The sequence below is a fragment of the Trachypithecus francoisi genome, unplaced genomic scaffold (assembly GCF_009764315.1).
Source record: "Trachypithecus francoisi isolate TF-2019V2 unplaced genomic scaffold, Tfra_2.0 Lachesis_group2, whole genome shotgun sequence".
Taxonomy (NCBI): domain Eukaryota; kingdom Metazoa; phylum Chordata; class Mammalia; order Primates; family Cercopithecidae; genus Trachypithecus; species Trachypithecus francoisi.
Window position 1 is genome coordinate 27285054 of NW_022681465.1, and position 16542 is coordinate 27301595.

A 16542-nucleotide genomic window follows, 5' to 3' on the forward strand; every position below is an offset into this window, starting at 1 on the left:
TGCTAACTGATAGTAGATTAAATCACACATTTTCTGATTACAAGTAAAAATGTTGCTGATGTTATTGTTGTTTTTATGGCACACAGGAACTAAACTCCTCCAGATAGAAAGAGTACTTTGTGGATAAGGTGTAGTAATTTGAACTAACTTTTAAGGTTCTCAAAACACCATATGCACAATGCCTCATGAGAAAGTAATTTATAAATTGGAAAAATCAGAATAATAAATGAAAAGCAAATATTCATATTCATATATGAAGTTTTACAGGCTGATATAAATTCTAGGTAGGACCAAAGTATGGTAATTTTGTAGTAAGTAAAAACTGGTTTTTAACAAAGCCTTCATTGTTTTGTACCACTGAAGAGACCCAAAACTTACTGCTCAAAGTTCTATTTACATTATCCAAAAAGTCTGTTGGTTAAAAGAACAAAACAAAACAACAATAAAAAACTTGAAAAGTCCAAAATAGATCTCAAGGAAGAGTCTACATTCTGATTCTTACTTCTTACACTCATATTAAATAACATTTTAAACTTTTAAAATATATTCAGGTTGTGACTATACATGGAAGTTTTGGTAAACTAAGTCTTTTTAATTTTCATACAAACTATGATAAACACTATTATATCATATTTAACATATAAGAAAAATATTTTATTTCAAAAAACGTTTTAACATATTCCCAAAAATTGTTTTAAAGAACAATTTTATCTAAAGAACCACCCACAACTGTATGAGGTAAAAGAATATTGCTTTTAAAAACAAACATAATCTTCACAAAATTAACTTTTTGTATATACCGATACTAATAATTTATAATTATTAAAGAAAAAATAATCACATGTTTTCTATTTGTATAATCAAAAATTTCATTTTAAAATTTTATCATAGTGCATCTAATTAGAGTAAATACTAAAATTTTTACTGTAACGGACATATTTCTGTCTCACTAATAGCAAAAGTGCTTATTTATTCAAAAGTTATTACTGAATACAAGAAATTCAATGTAACATCTTTGCAAAGGACTTATTTTTATCATTGTCTCTCTAAAAGGTCTACATAACAGGAAAGCATCCCAAACAAGGATGCTACATGTTGATTTCTTGTCCTAGTCAACCTATCCTTCCAAATTTGCATTTATTTCCAACTGAGAGAACGCAGTTTGATGAACTAACTAAGGTGGAAAGGTATATGAAGTACAAAAGCTCAGCCAGCATTCCCAGAAATTCATTTAAGTATATGATGAAGAACATGTATGGGGGAAAAAGTCATCTGGGGAAAGTATCTGAGTTTCGTTTCGTTTTTAAAAAACTAAATAGTAAGGAACTTATATTGCAATCTCATAAAGATCATACTTCAATTCTATAGGTTTCTTAGTTTCTTTGGGGGTAGGGAGGGAAGCTCAAAGATCTGTTATTCTCCATCCCCTATAAAACACTGTTATGAAATATAAGCTGAACTTACTGTGGGTGTATGTGTGAATATACACATGTGTACACACATACACAGGGAAAAGTCACACATATCCCCTGCCTGGGTATATCAGGTCTTTCAAAGACTTCTCTGGAAGCACTGGAAGGAATATTTTTATCAATATGATTTCAATGAAATCCCAACACAATTTTACAAACTTGACAGTAATACATGTAGGATGCGCCAGCAAAAAAAAAAAAAAAAATGCAACATACCAAGAGCCCATCATAATGACATCACAAACGAAACCAAGCTTTTTACCTCAAATATCCCATCTTTCTCAGCCTCAACAGACAGGGTTTTTCGGGTTTTTCTTCGTTAGTAAATTATCTGAGATTTTTGCCAAAGATATGGGGGTAGGAGCAAAGCCTCCTTTTTAAGTTACAGTTAATACAGTACAGTTAATAAGTTATATTTAATAAGTTTTCCTGATTGATTGGGCTAGCTGTTTAATTAGTTATTTTCCCTAGATCTTGTTCCTAAAGAATAGTCCAGCAAAAATATACCGGAATTAGTGAAATTAAAGAGATTATTTTATATAAAAAGGCAATAAGGAGGCAGCACTTGAAAATATCTTTTTCTTGGGGAAAGAAAAAGAGATTAGTTTTTCTCCTTACCCTAGTCCAGGCTAATTCTCAAGTATGTAATGAAGATTTGTATACCTTCACTCAAGCATTTGAGTATCAAGATGAGCTTCTTTTTGGGAGGCAAAAACAAAAGTGTTTTTTAAAAACAGTCTGGTCTAGATTCTATTAAAATTAATTACCCAATAAACCATTTTGAAAAAAGCAACACAAGAATAAAACAGCGTCAAAAATATGCAAGCAAAACCCTTACTGAGCTTGAACAATCTAAATAAAACTTCACCACAAACTTTTTTAAATTCTGAATTTTTAACATAAAAATGACATTTAATTATCTTTTCTATTCTCATGTAAATTTAGTTATTAACATTAATTTAATAGTCTAATTAATAAGTTATTCCAAATCCAGTTTAGTAATATACTGGGGTGACTATGAGTAATTCACAAGATTTTAAACATTTCTCAAAAATTCTGTAAGACTCAGCTGGTAGCATGGCCAAATGATCTAAGGCACTAGATTAAGATTTGGCTGGGCACAGTGGCTCTAGCCTGTAATAGCACTTTGGGAGGCCAAGGTGGGAGGACTGCTTAAGTCATGAGTTCAAGACCAGCCTGGGCAATACAGTGAGACAGTATCTCTATAAATTCTATTTATTTATTTATTTATTTGAGATGGAGTCTTGCTCTGTCACCCAGGCGGGAGTTCAACGGCGTGATATCCGCTCACTGCAATCTCTGCCTCCTGGGTTCAAGTGATTCTCCTGCCTCAGCCTCCCGAGTAGCTGGGATTACAGGTGTGCATCACCCCGCCTGGTTAATTTTTTGTACTTTTAGTGGAGACGGGGTTTCACCATGTTGGCCAGGCTGGTTTCAAACTCCTGACCTCATGAGCCGCCCACCTCGGCTTCCCAAAGTCCTGGGATTACAGGTGTGAGACACCACGCCTGGCCCTATAAATTTAATTTTTTTTAATTTCATAGGACCCCTTTTCTTTTAAAGCTATATATTACTTAGGAATTTTGGGAGGGGATGATAAATCAACTGTTTTTTTTTTTTTTTTTTTTTTTTTTTGAGACGGAGTCTCGCTCTGTCGCCCAGGCTGGAGTGCAGTGGCTGGATCTCAGCTCACTGCAAGCTCCGCCTCCCGGGTTCCCGCCATTCTCCTGCCTCAGCCTCCCAAGTAGCTGGGACTACAGGCGCCCGCCAACGCGCCCGGCTAGTTTTTTGTATTTTTTTTTTTTTTTTTTTAGTAGAGACGGGGTTTCACCGTATTAGCCAGGATGGTCTCGATCTCCTGACCTCGTGATCCGCCCGTCTCGGCCTCCCAAAGTGCTGGGATTACAGGCTTGAGCCACCGCGCCCGGCCCAACTGTTTACAAAAGATGGGAAACACTAGTCTACTGAATGTGCTTGGTGGTAGTAAAAATTATTTTCAGTGAAAGGGAAATGTAATCATAGGTGGGAAAGTGTATTTTATGTCATTTCTAGTTTGATAATTGAATCTAATTTTTTATTTGTACAGATATACTAAATGTTTAATATAAAATGAAAACAAAAAACAGTGTTCTCCCTTCCAGTTTTTTAAAAATTTCTAAATAGTTACGTTTGAATCTACTGAATTAATTTTTAAATAATGAAAAATAAGATATTCTGAATATTTGTACCTCAGGATCACTTGTGTTCAGGCTAGACAAACAGGATGTAAATTAGTTAAAATAGTGGTTCTATCTTTGGCACTAAATGACTATCTTTAATTCTACAAATTCTAATTTTTTAGCAGTAAAGCTGAATTGGCAGTTTTTTCATATTCTGATACTATCAACCAAAAAAAGATACTTCAGCTAATATTTACATTCTATAATGAAACTAGTCGTAAAATTTTTATTCATAAATTTCTTAACAATTTTTTGTACTACAGTATTTGAGAATTTGAATTTGTTTGGTTTTTAGCTAACAATAAAACTGTTCTCTAGCATAGTAACTATACAGAATTACATGCTAACCAGAGATGAGCATTAGTACAGAATTCTTTCTAAAACTTATATTAAACAAAAATAGACAACTAAGCCAAACTCAAGTATCAGGTTACTTCCACAGCTTCCCATTTCCTGGCCTGTCTTTTTGTACCCCTTCTTGTGTCTCTGATAAGGGACACTATGTTTAGCAAAATATAAATTTTATTTTACCTTCCTTTCTTTCTAACAGTTCTGCTTGTTTCAATATCTTCGAGTTTCCTCCAACTTCTTTTTTGCTGGCTTCTTCTGTTCCCTTACTCATTGTTTATTGGTAATAACATGCTTTTCTCTCTTTATTATTTTTACGCAGTTACTTTTACAATTGTGCCAGTGACTCTCACTCATCCTCTCTCATCATTTTACATTTTTGCTATAGTTTCATTTATTCAGTATCAAATGTTCTTTCCTTAAACTCATATATTTTACATATAAAATGTGCCACAATATCAATAAGAACACATTTTCATCAATTAACTATATTCAGTGCTAATATCTTATCACACATCGCAACAAAAACTACTACCAGATAATTGCAATATGTCAATAGGCAACCATATTTCAGTAAATGTAAACATTTATCATCAAGTTGGGATTGCCTGTGTCAACTAAGTATCAGTCTGACATGATCTCTGTTACCTGTTTTAAGCATTTGAGCAAACATATAAACAATAGATTTGCTCTATTACAGTACAAATTACAGAATATCAATCTCAATATCTCAATAAGTCCTTTTAGAAAAATTACATGTAATACTTGTAATTCAAGTAATTCAAACCTTGAAATTAATAGAATATCTAATTTTCCTAAACATGACAGAATTCAGTGTATGAGAGTGATATAATGCAAAAAATCTTTATTTTCCCTTGTTAATGACTCTCTTACATAATAATAAATGGGGGGGAAAAGCAACTTAAGACCTTAAGAATAATCGAAGACAACTGATATTTAAAATGTACACTATTTAACCTGAACTTAACAACATGTCTTGATTAAAGACAATATAAGGCCGATTTTCTAGACTCAAAGGAGAACACTGAAAAATAGAAGCAGTTGATGTCACGCATGAAAATAGCTACATTTCCCTGTGCCACTGGCGGAAGCCAAGCACTGTGACCCTGTATTACAACTGATGTACAACTTAACATAACTGAATGATGTTTCTAAAAAGCAAGCAAGCAAGCAAATCTTACTTACAATATTACTCTATACAAAGGAAGCACATTTCTATTTTCCAATATTTTGATTTTCTAAATTCTAGTACAAAGTAATTCTAAAATTAAAATAGCATCTATGTCAACAGAGTGTAGAAAATATGAATTTTAAGGACTGCTGTCGAATAATTTAATAATTCTTCTGATATCTATATAAAGAACAAACCATTTCGACCAAAATGTCTTTATTTTTGTTTCAAAGAATATTTTTCAAAGAGTGTTACTATCAGAGGGGCATTATTCACTCCATATATCAGTGATACAACTAGTATTCATGAGTGTCTGTAAGATGGAACAAGTGATTTGCTCGGCCACTCATTATAGAAATTCTGCAGTAGATGGATGGCCCTAGAAAAAGGGCAATATTCTTGACATGACTGGAACAGATCTCATGAAATATAATATGGTTTGAAAGACTTTCAATTGGAATGGACCCTTATGATTGCCAGTAGGCTTTTAAAATATGTAATTAATACTGTCTAACATCTCTAGCCTTGGCTTCAGAGGCTTCAGAACTGAAAAATAGTTCTCAATGCAAAATTACAACCTCCTTAAGATGGGTAGATGCTAGATGTGACTATAGCCTCAGTAATCCGAGATATTAATAAAAGGGCTTTTAACACCTTCAGTACACTGGAAAGGAAACACATGCTTGTAGTTGATATAACATATTAAAGTATTATTCTGATATTATATAAAATATATAATATATATTCTATTATATTATATATTATATATAATAAGTATATATTCTGATATATTATCTTATACATTATGTTACAATATTCTATTATTATAACAATAAATATTAAACATCTGATGACATCAAATACAATATTCAGATGAAAAAAATTCCACTATCAGCTAAAGTCTTAAGTTCTTTCTTCTATCAAGACTGTTGATCTAAGCATTCCATTAGACTGTCTTTAAAGGGAGCTCTACATTTTAATGATACTGTTAAAAACAGAGATAAATCGTTATGTCAAGTCCATTGTGATTAATTCTAATTTCATTTTTCTATACATAATGCATTTGCTTTATTTTATCTAAAATTGTGCTTTAACATTCTAATTTTTGTATGTTTACTTGCATAAACAGTGATGCATAGTTGTTGCATTTTAAAGATTTTAAGTTAAATATGCTTCCATATGCAAAAGACTGAATTTGAACTCTTAGGGAGGCCAAGGAGGGAGGATCACTTGAGCTCAGGAATTCAACATCAGCCTGGGTAATACAGTGAAACCTCATCTCAAAAATAAATTAATTAATTAAAATAAATAAAATTTTGATCCTGTACCTCACTCCATATACAAAAATTAACTAATAATAAACAAAGATGTAAGTGGTAGGACTAAAACTATAAAACTCTAAGAAGAAAACAAAGATGAATTATCAGCATAATCTTGGATTAGACGATTTTTTTTTGACACCAAAAGCACACAGAGTCAAGGAAAAAATAAATTACTCTTCAGCAAAATCAAAAACTTAAGTGTGTTAAAGGACATTATCAAGAAAGTGAAAAAAAATCCAAACGGTGACAAAAAACATTTGTAGATTATATGTATAAGGAGCTTATTTTCAGAATATATACTCTTAGAATTCAACAATAAATAAGCAATTTTTAAATGTGCAAAGAATATTACTAAACACATGTCCAAATAACACATATAAGCTGCCAATAAGAACATGAAAAAATGTTCCACATCATTAGTCATTAGGAAAATGGAAATTAAAACTACAGTAAGATACTACTTCATGTCCACTAGAATGCCTATAATATGAAAACATTCAAAATAACAAGTGTTGGCAAGAATGTGGAGAAATAAAAATATTCATATATTGCTGATGGGAATGTAAAATTGTACAATTACTATGAAAAACAGTGTGGCAATTCCTCAAAAGCTTAAATAGAGAATTATTACCATATAACCCAGAAATTCTACTCCTGGGTACACACCCAAGAGAAGTGAAAACATACATACATAAAAACACTTGAAAATGAATGTTCATGCAGCATTATTTATAACAGCCAACAAGCTCAAACAACCAAATGTCCATCAGCTGATGAATAGATACACAATATGTGGTAAATATATACAATGGAGTATTATTCAGTCATAAAAAGGAATGAAGTACTGTCACATTGTATAACACGGATGAACCCTAGAAGAATTATAAATGAAAGAAACCACATGCAAAAGGCCACATATTGTATTATTTTATTTATGTATGTGAAATATCCAGTGTAGGTAAATCCATCAGGACCAGAATTAGACTAGTATTTGTTAGGGGTGTATACACTGGAGTGCCTGTCTATTTGAGGGGGGAAAAACCTTCTTCTCCAAATAAATAGAAGACCTACTGCTTTACAGAAATGCTTCTGTGTGTTTGTTCATGTGTATGAGATGGCCAAACCGCTGTTACTAAAGATAACTAATACTCAAGCACTACTGTGATATGTCAAACCCACATTTCAATGATTATCAAACAGACTTCAATTTTATAATCAAAATGTTCTTTAAAATATAAATATACATATACACTAATATGTTTTTAAAATATATATAGTAATCCCTACTGTAAAAGGGTTATGTTTCACTAGGAAAGAACTGTTTATACTATTCCTCCAGTAAGACCTCAAAGTACGTAAAATGTTCCTCGTAATTATTTGTATATTGTAAAGGAAGCCTATAATTCAAGTTTATTTCTGTATTCCCTATGTCAGTGTTACATGGGATTTTACTATATACATATACAGACATTCATATGCACACAAAAAGTTAAATTATGCACTTATCTTTCCATTTGTAAGTGCAAATTTATATATACATACACACACACACACACACATATATATTCATTAATGCATCAGAAAGAAGTTAGACAATGACTATTTTCAGTAGCACAGAGAGTTAATCCTACTTACTGCTGAAGAGCTCAGTGCGGATTTTGGAGACCTAATTATTCCAGCAATTGAATGACGAATAGATTCAAATTTGGATAGCCTCTCCTTTCTTTCCTGGAGGGATTAAGAAACAAGCCTTCAGCAACAGTAAACTATCCAATATGTATACACATTTATGTGTTTAGGTACTTATCCACAGCTTATACATCATGTCTTCCAACTAAACAAAATACAAACTTCCTCACATTAAAGATAACAAATAACCAAATACACACAAACTCTATAGCATTTTACTTTACTGACCCCTCAACAAATGTCTTGATTTTGCGGAAAGAAATAGAAATTCATATAGCAATTCATATAGAATTCATATAGATAAAAACAAGAAATGTAAAGGAAATTCACAGAAAACCAAGTATTAATTAACACATGGAAAAAAGAACACAAGCTATAAGGAACCTATTTAACATAGACTATTTCAGATAGGACTATAGTTGTGAGGCAATTTCAAATAAGAAAAAATAATCACACACACACAAAAAAGGAAGAAAGTATATGGAATACACTTTTTAAAGGTGAATTTCACTTCAGTACCTAGGAAGTTTCCCCAAGATTCACATGATGATAATGACCATCACGATGATCCTGATGATAAGGAGAAAGGCGGGTGGGAGGAGGATGAAGTAAAACAAGAAGGTAATGGCAGACCTACCTACCACCAATCCTACCAAATCCAGATTGCTATTTGCCATACAATGCATATTTCTGAATATCATATACCATAATGAAGAAAACTTTTCCTAAAATTTCAAATCTTTAGAACCATTTTACAAACATAAGTGAATGAGGTAGGTAAGAGGGCAGAAAAAAAGAGGGAAAAAAGAAAAAAACAAAAACAAAAACAAAACTAGGACATAAGAAGGGCACCAAGAGCAAAGCATGTGTGGTTTTCTAATGGAAGCACTGGTCAATTTTCCAACGATGACTGTATTTCAACTGCTAATCAGCAGCAGACAAAAGAACAAGAGATCCTTTTGTCAAGCACACTATTTCTGTAGGTCTTCCAGCATTAGCGATGCCCAATTTTACTTATGGAAAATAAGTAAGCAGGTCACAAATAACATCTTTTGTTTCTTTTGTCTCCAATATCTAGGGTATATCTCTGTAATAGTAAATGTAGACATTCTTGGCCACATGCTTTCTCCCAAAACCCTTTAGTAATATCAAAAGAAAACATTTTCTAAGTGAGTAATGCTAAAATTACCCAATGGATTAGAATTATCTAATAGAGAGGTCCAGTTAAGGCATAAAGAAAACTTTAAAAATTGCTCCCTTATATTAAGTTACAAAACGTAACATACTGTGTGTTAGATGGATACAATTAGTGAAAACACCTTTTCATATGAAGGTTCTTTTCAGATAGGTTGGCCTAAAAATATATTATCAAAAATAATAATGAGACCTTAAGTTTCACATAGCAGCAATCAAAATGCAAATAGGGTTAATAAAACATTCCAACCAGTGTTGGATCATTTGGTGCCCAGATTTCTACAAATAAAACGAAACTCATTTGCCATGTAGTTCATGTCTATGTAACATCTAGTAACAGCTTTAAATTACAGTCTACCTAATAACACATCGGACTGTGCTGAATTCATTGACAGGTTGATTTTCACATCAAAGAATCAAATGGCTACTTTTAAAAATTAAAATTAAAAAACTTCCCTTCAACTGCCATGAATACAATACCTAAGTTTGCTTTTAGGCCTGCCAGGGCTGGTGATGATACACTCATTTTACTCACCTCAAGTAATGGCAAGATACATTTTCCAGATAAAGGAGTTGTAGGAATTAGTTCTGGCTAAAGGATGGCCCCTCACAAAGGAGGTAGCGGGGGACTAATGAAGGGGTGAAGGGAGAAGCAATGTTATTAAATAATACCTGATATTATAAAATAATATTCTTTTGAGATGCTCAGAAAAAGTGCTGTTAAGTTTAGCTATTACCTTGGCTTGAAAAAAAAGTTATAGGTACAGTATCAGTTTCACATCTCATTTAAGAATAGTTTTTCATTATGTTAAAATTAAGGCCGGGTGCAGTGGCTCAAGCCTTGTAATCCCAGCACTTTGGGAGGCCAAGATGGGCGGATCACGAGGTCAGGAGATCGAGACCATCCTGGCTAACATGGTGAAACCCTGTCTCTACTAAAAAGTACAAAAAACTAGCCGGGCGAGGTGGCGGGCGCCTGTAGTCCCAGCTACTCGGGAGGCTGAGGCAGGAGAATGGCGTAAACCCGGGAGGCGGAGCTTGCAGTGAGCTGAGATCCGGCCACTGCACTCCAGCCTGGGTGACAGAGCGAGACTCCATCTCAAAAAAAAAAAATTAAATGAGACAGTGTATGTGTTTGTGTGTGTGTGTGTATATACACATACACATAATACTAAGAGACTGGTTCATAATAATTACAAGTGTATCTATTATCAATTAAAAGAATGCTATGCCAGGCTTGGTGGTTCATGCCTGTAATCGAAGCACTCTGGGTGACCAAGTAGGGAGTATTGCTCGAACCCAGGAGTTTGAGACCAGACTTGGCAACACAGTGAGACCCCATCTCTACAAATAGTTTTTTTAAAATTAGCCAGATATGGTAACGTGTGCCTCTAGTCCCAGCTGCTCAGGAGGCTGAGGTGAGAGGATGGCTTGAGCCCAAGAGGTTGCAGTGAGGACAGACTGTACCACTGCACTCCAGTCTGGGCAGCAGATCAAGACCTGTCTCAAAACAAACAAATAATAAAAACAAACAGAAAAACTCTATTTAAAAAATACCTAAATTACTTACAGTAAAATCCTACCTAGCAAGTTTTGAAATTATTCTTCATTAGAAAACTGCAGTGAAACAGGCTCTTGCACTGCAATGTTCCATTTAGTGCCCCCATCCCCTGAGCACTAAAGCACAAAGATACAAAGGCAAGAATTAAGGTTCTGCTGATTGGAGTGGCTCTGACAAAGATCCTAAGCTCTAACCAATGACTGCCTATCTGGAGGCTGTACAAAGTGACAACTTCAACCAAAAAGCATCTAACAGTTCTGAAAGTGAGGTTCTGAAAGGAGGCACTAAGATAAAGGAATAACGTTCTTGAAGTCAGAAGCGATGAAGAGTATGAGTCTGAGCAAATTACTCAACTACCCTTGCTCTCAGTTTCCACATCAGAAAAAAGAAAGGCACTAGGCTAGATAAAATCTTCATCTCAAAAATTCTGTGACTTTTGTCCAACTCCCCATCATTTGTGTTGCACTGATCATTAATGAAAACCCAGAGAAGAGTTTCATGGTACCAGGCTGGCAATCAGTACTTTCCTTAGAGCACTTAGTCAGAGTTAGCCTGAGGTACCCTTAGAATATGAACCAATGAGAAGGCTGAACTATCATGAAAGGAAGACTTTTATTGTTGTTGTTAATAACAGGTCTTTAAAACAAAAACTGAATATTATTTTTCACAGACTTATGTAAATAAACCCAATCTAATAACATTCTTGGACAGAACAATGCAAGTGATTATTTGGCCCTGTAGGAACAGCCAGCGACTTATTAAAATCAGGAGGCAATAAGAATCAAGAAAAAGATAATATTCATGCTCAAACTCCAGGCTAAGTGCCAAATATCTTAGGGGCTTCTTATGCAAAGCAGCCATAAAATTCAGAGGGATTTTGTGAGAAATAACTGCAGGGAAACTATAACCCCAGAGAAGACTACCTTCTGAAAAAATTCTACGTTATAGATCACTCATAATATAAATGAAATACTGTAAATATCAGTATGTCCTTCATTTTTTTGAAAAAAATGCATTTAGAAGTAAGTAACCTAAGGTTTTGAAAATGCTGATTTGCTGGGCACAATGCAAGATACATAGTTTCTATTTCCATCAGGATACAGAATTTAAGTATTAAAACCGTTTCTAAATGATTTATTTTAGCAATAGGGTTTCTGACTAAAGGCAAATCATTTTAGAAGTACTCACTCCTTAGTAACTTAGTTTGTCATGTTGTCTTTTCTCTTTGATGTTTGCATATTAAGATTATTTATAAAAAGAAAGAAAACCCCCTTGCTAAATCAAGCATATTCATTTTCTGAAATAATGAAATTAGAAACCAAATACACAAAAGAAACATCTGAATGATTATTAAGATCTTGTTTTAAAACAACAATGCTAAGGAAACCTACAGTAAAACAGAATAGAGTTCAGTGAGATCCAGGTTGTAAAATGTCACAAATCATTATTTTTGCTTTCTTTATTCTGTATCTCTTAAATAAGATGTCTGTAGGTAAATAAGACCCAAGAAGAAGGCTATAATTAGCTCCTGTCCTATTCAATAGCCAGTTCACATTCCATGGTGCTTTTCCCAAATGTGTGACCAAAATGGCTAAACAAATATTTTTTTAAAGACTACTTTTTAGAACAATCTTGGGTTCATAGCATAAGCAGGAGGAAGGAAAAGATTTTCTCATATGTCCTCCACCCCTACACATGCACAGCCTCCACCATTATCAACATTCCCCTCCAGCGTGGCGCCTGGGTTACAGTTGAGAACCTTCACTGACAAATCATGATCACTCAAGAGTCTATAGTTTTCATTAGGGTTTGCTCTTTTTGTTGTACATTCTATGGGTTTGGACAAATGTTTAACAACATGTAGCCCACACTGTCCTAAAAATCCTCTGTGCTCTGCCTATTCATCCATCCCTTCACCAAAATACAATTTTTATAAATTATCCAGTACTACAAGATGCACACCAACTAGTTTCCTGATGACCATCTCATTGATACAACAACTTAAGAAGTGATAAGACTTTGCTCAGTAAACAACTGTGTAATTTGTTTGTATGAAAAATTGTAACTATTATAAATTGAATTATCAAGGTATCTTAATTAAGATTCTGCTTTTGGTACATTTAGGGACATAACGATACAGCAGTAAATTTTTCTACTTGACTTAAAACTAATACATTGTGAGACAAGGAATACCTTATAATGAAAGTATTATTTAATTAAAGACTGATGTTTAGCAATCAAGGCATTTTACCAGCTTCAGTTACACCTTCACAAAGTCCCCAGCTCATTCCTCCATTTAACAAATTATTTTGATAAAGTCAAAATAACCTCTTTACCATTCCCTGCATATACTACATACACCTCCTCACTGCAAGTTCCCTATCTCTTGTCTCCACCTCTCATTGTCCCTTCTTTTCCCTTTCTACCTTATCATAATAAATGCTCATAAATATTAGCTAATTTATTTTTATTTTACTAGCAACGACAAGGACATTGGGCTGTTTTCACCTTCTGGCTACTGTGAATAGTGTTGCTATGGACATGTGTATACATGTACTTGTTTGAATATCTGTTTTATAGGAGTGAAATTGTAATTTCATGTTTAACTTTGAAGAACAGCCAAACTGTTTTCCTGGTGGCTGAACCAGTGAGGGTTCCAGTTTCTCCACATCCTCACCAACACTTATTTTCCATTTTTCTGATGAACAGTGTCTGAAAAGATGAGAAATTTCAGTAGAGATGCTAGCAAATAAATATAAATTCTGGAATTGAAAAATATAGTATCAGAGTTGAAAAACGTATTTGATGGACTTGTTAGTAGATAGACTGGGCACAGAAAAGAAATTGCTGAGTGTGACAAGCTGCTTGTCTTCATTTTTGAATTCACTGGATATTGAATTCAAGGTTGATGTAGCTTTTCTTCTTTTAGTACTTTGTCTTCTGACCACCACTGTTTCTGTTGAGACATTATCTACAATTCATATAATTATTCCCCTATCCATAATGTATCTTTTTCCCCCTGGCCATTTTTATAATTGACTATGATATGAGTAAATGTGATTTTTAAAATATTTCATCCTGCTTATGGTTTGTAAAAATTTCATGGACCTTTGGGCTGAAAGTGTCGGAAAGAATTTGACCATTAAAACCTGGAATTTTTACCCCCATATCTCTCTCCTCTACATTTGATATTATTCCATGACCTCAAACACTCCGTTATGTTTTTTCCTTCTTTTTTCTTTTTGTTTCAATTTGCATACTTTCTATCAACCTGTCTTTACCGCTCACTGATCTCTTTTCTAGTCTATCTAACAAGTCCATTGAATGAAGCTCTCAGTTCTGATACTGTATTTTTCAATTCCAGAATTTCCATTTATTTTACAGTATCCACATCTCTACTGCAATTTCCCAGCTTTTCAGACACATTTTCATCTTCTCCACTACATCCCTAAGCATTTTTGTAACAGCTATATTAACAAATGTCTCATAATTCCAAGATCTGGGCCATCTCTGAGTCCGTCTATTTGCTTGCCTATGGGTCACATTTCTCACTTTTTGGTGTGTTATATAATCTTTGATTGTAGGCCAGACAGTTTGTATAAAACAGTAGAGTCTGAATTCAAGAATATTATCCTCAAGAAAGGGGCATACCCACTCCTTTTTTTGTCAGGCTGTTGGAGAGTTGGAGCTGTAGTTAATAAGTTGGGTCTAGCCTTTGCCACAGTTTTAGTTTAAATCAATTGCCACAGCCTTCAAATACTTTGAGAGAGAGCAGTTTTCCTTCACCTAGAAATAAAGCCGAGCCATGATGAGATTCTAGCATCCTCCCTCGGCTTCAAAGCTGATCCACCAGCTTTAGGAAATACAGGAGATCTCTCCCAGCTTTACAGTCTTTTGAGTGGGGGAGGAAAGTCTCTTTGCTCTCACCCACTATTTTATGTACCTAAGAAGACAACTTTCAGCTCTAATACACATTCCCCAGCCTAGTCTTTGCAGGGCCATTGCCCTAGACTGTGAAGACCCAGAATTCCCTACAGAGAATCAGTGTGGGAAAGTGCTCTTATATTCTTTTGTAAGTGAAAGCCTAGAGTGCTCAGTTCTTCTGCCTGAACTCCTCCCCACTCCCGCACCCCCCACCAGACACACATCCCACACACCACCTTTCTGATGTGTTGAGGATTTCATTTGAAGTATCTCTCTCAAGTCTCCTTCTCTTAGCTCCTCCTTCACTCAGTGAAAACACTTGAGTAAGAGTTGGTGGATAGATAGTGCTTTGCTCTGTGGGTTAGGCTCCTCTAGATTCTAATCTTTCACATCAGCCTACACCTGACGCTACAAATCTCTCAAAAACTTTTAAGGATTCATCTGCTCATACTGTTCCACCAAGGATGAAAGTAATCATGGGTCTGTTTTTTCCTACAAAAGGCCTGTCACTTTCTGGATGTAGGTTCATTTAGGTTTACTTCTGTCCTTAGCTCTCTGATGAGGTTTCTAAAAACTACTATTTTGTAGCTTATTTTGGTTGTTAGGCAGAAATGATGGTCTCTTGTGACTTTCCATATTCAACCTGGATATAAATTTCATACACTTTTCATTAAGGCCAGTAATTTATTTAATACTCGTGATCATTTTACTTTCCTTTATTTATAAAGGAGGAAAACATAAAACACATTTTATGGTTATTCACTAAAAAGTCCATCAAAAAGACCACTAATTTCTCAAAAGCTACAGGTTTGATTTTGACTACCATTTTCTATGACAGTCAATTACTACACAGTTAAAGGCTACATTCCTCAGAAAATAATTTAACAGGTTAAAGACTACTGTTTCAAAAGTTTGATATGTTATTTTGTGGGGTTTTGTTTTCTTTTGTTTTCCTTTATTGATGGGTTTCAGGGGATACGGTGGATGAGTTTTATGGGTTTTGTTGCAGAGGACCTCACAAGGACACGATAAAGACTACTAAGTACATATTTCATTTTTGTAAATGTTTTAAGTTTCCAACTTTATCTAAAAAGTTCCTGAATGGTTTTAATGTTTAGTATTCTTGTACTGCACATGCATCAATAATCCTCTTATCAGAGCTCCTTTTGTTACTGGAACTAGTAACTGGGAACATTTGGAGTTTCAAGTCCTCAGTCAAGATTTTATTTATTAGAATGGAATCAGAAACTTAAGGACCTAAACGAAAATCCTAAGATTTAATAAAAATACAGAAAAATTAAAATTTTTAAATAAAAAAATGGTGGTTATAATATTGTACTTCTTTTATCAGCTAATAAAATCCAACCAGGAGATACAGTTTAGAAAGAAATCAGTCAGATTCTAAGTGCTTGTCCCATCCTCAGCCTCTCTGAGAGAAACTGTCACACTATGGGACATCAGTACATCCTGCCTGAGAATGAAGTCAATATAATAGAAGGTAGAGCTGAGAAATGAAAACAAATTCTTGACGACATGGTTTGAACTTCTGTGTATATCCAATTACGTGACTGGGTAAATAAACTCTTTTATGTTTTAACTA

General features: G+C 34.1%; 1 protein-coding gene across 4 annotated transcripts in view; it reads right to left on the reverse strand.

Moving 5' to 3' along the window:
* The window catches only part of FER (FER tyrosine kinase), a 451703-nt gene that overhangs the window by 237443 nt on the left and 197718 nt on the right, over positions 1-16542 (reverse strand). For all 4 annotated transcript variants that reach the window (XR_004429709.1, XM_033178963.1, XM_033178962.1 and 1 more), the window contains one exon: positions 8210-8302. Coding sequence is in view for 3 of the 4 variants with exons in the window: in XM_033178963.1 (XP_033034854.1) it covers positions 8210-8302 (93 nt within the window). In the remaining variant the exon portion in view is untranslated. The remainder of the gene's footprint in view (positions 1-8209; positions 8303-16542) is intronic.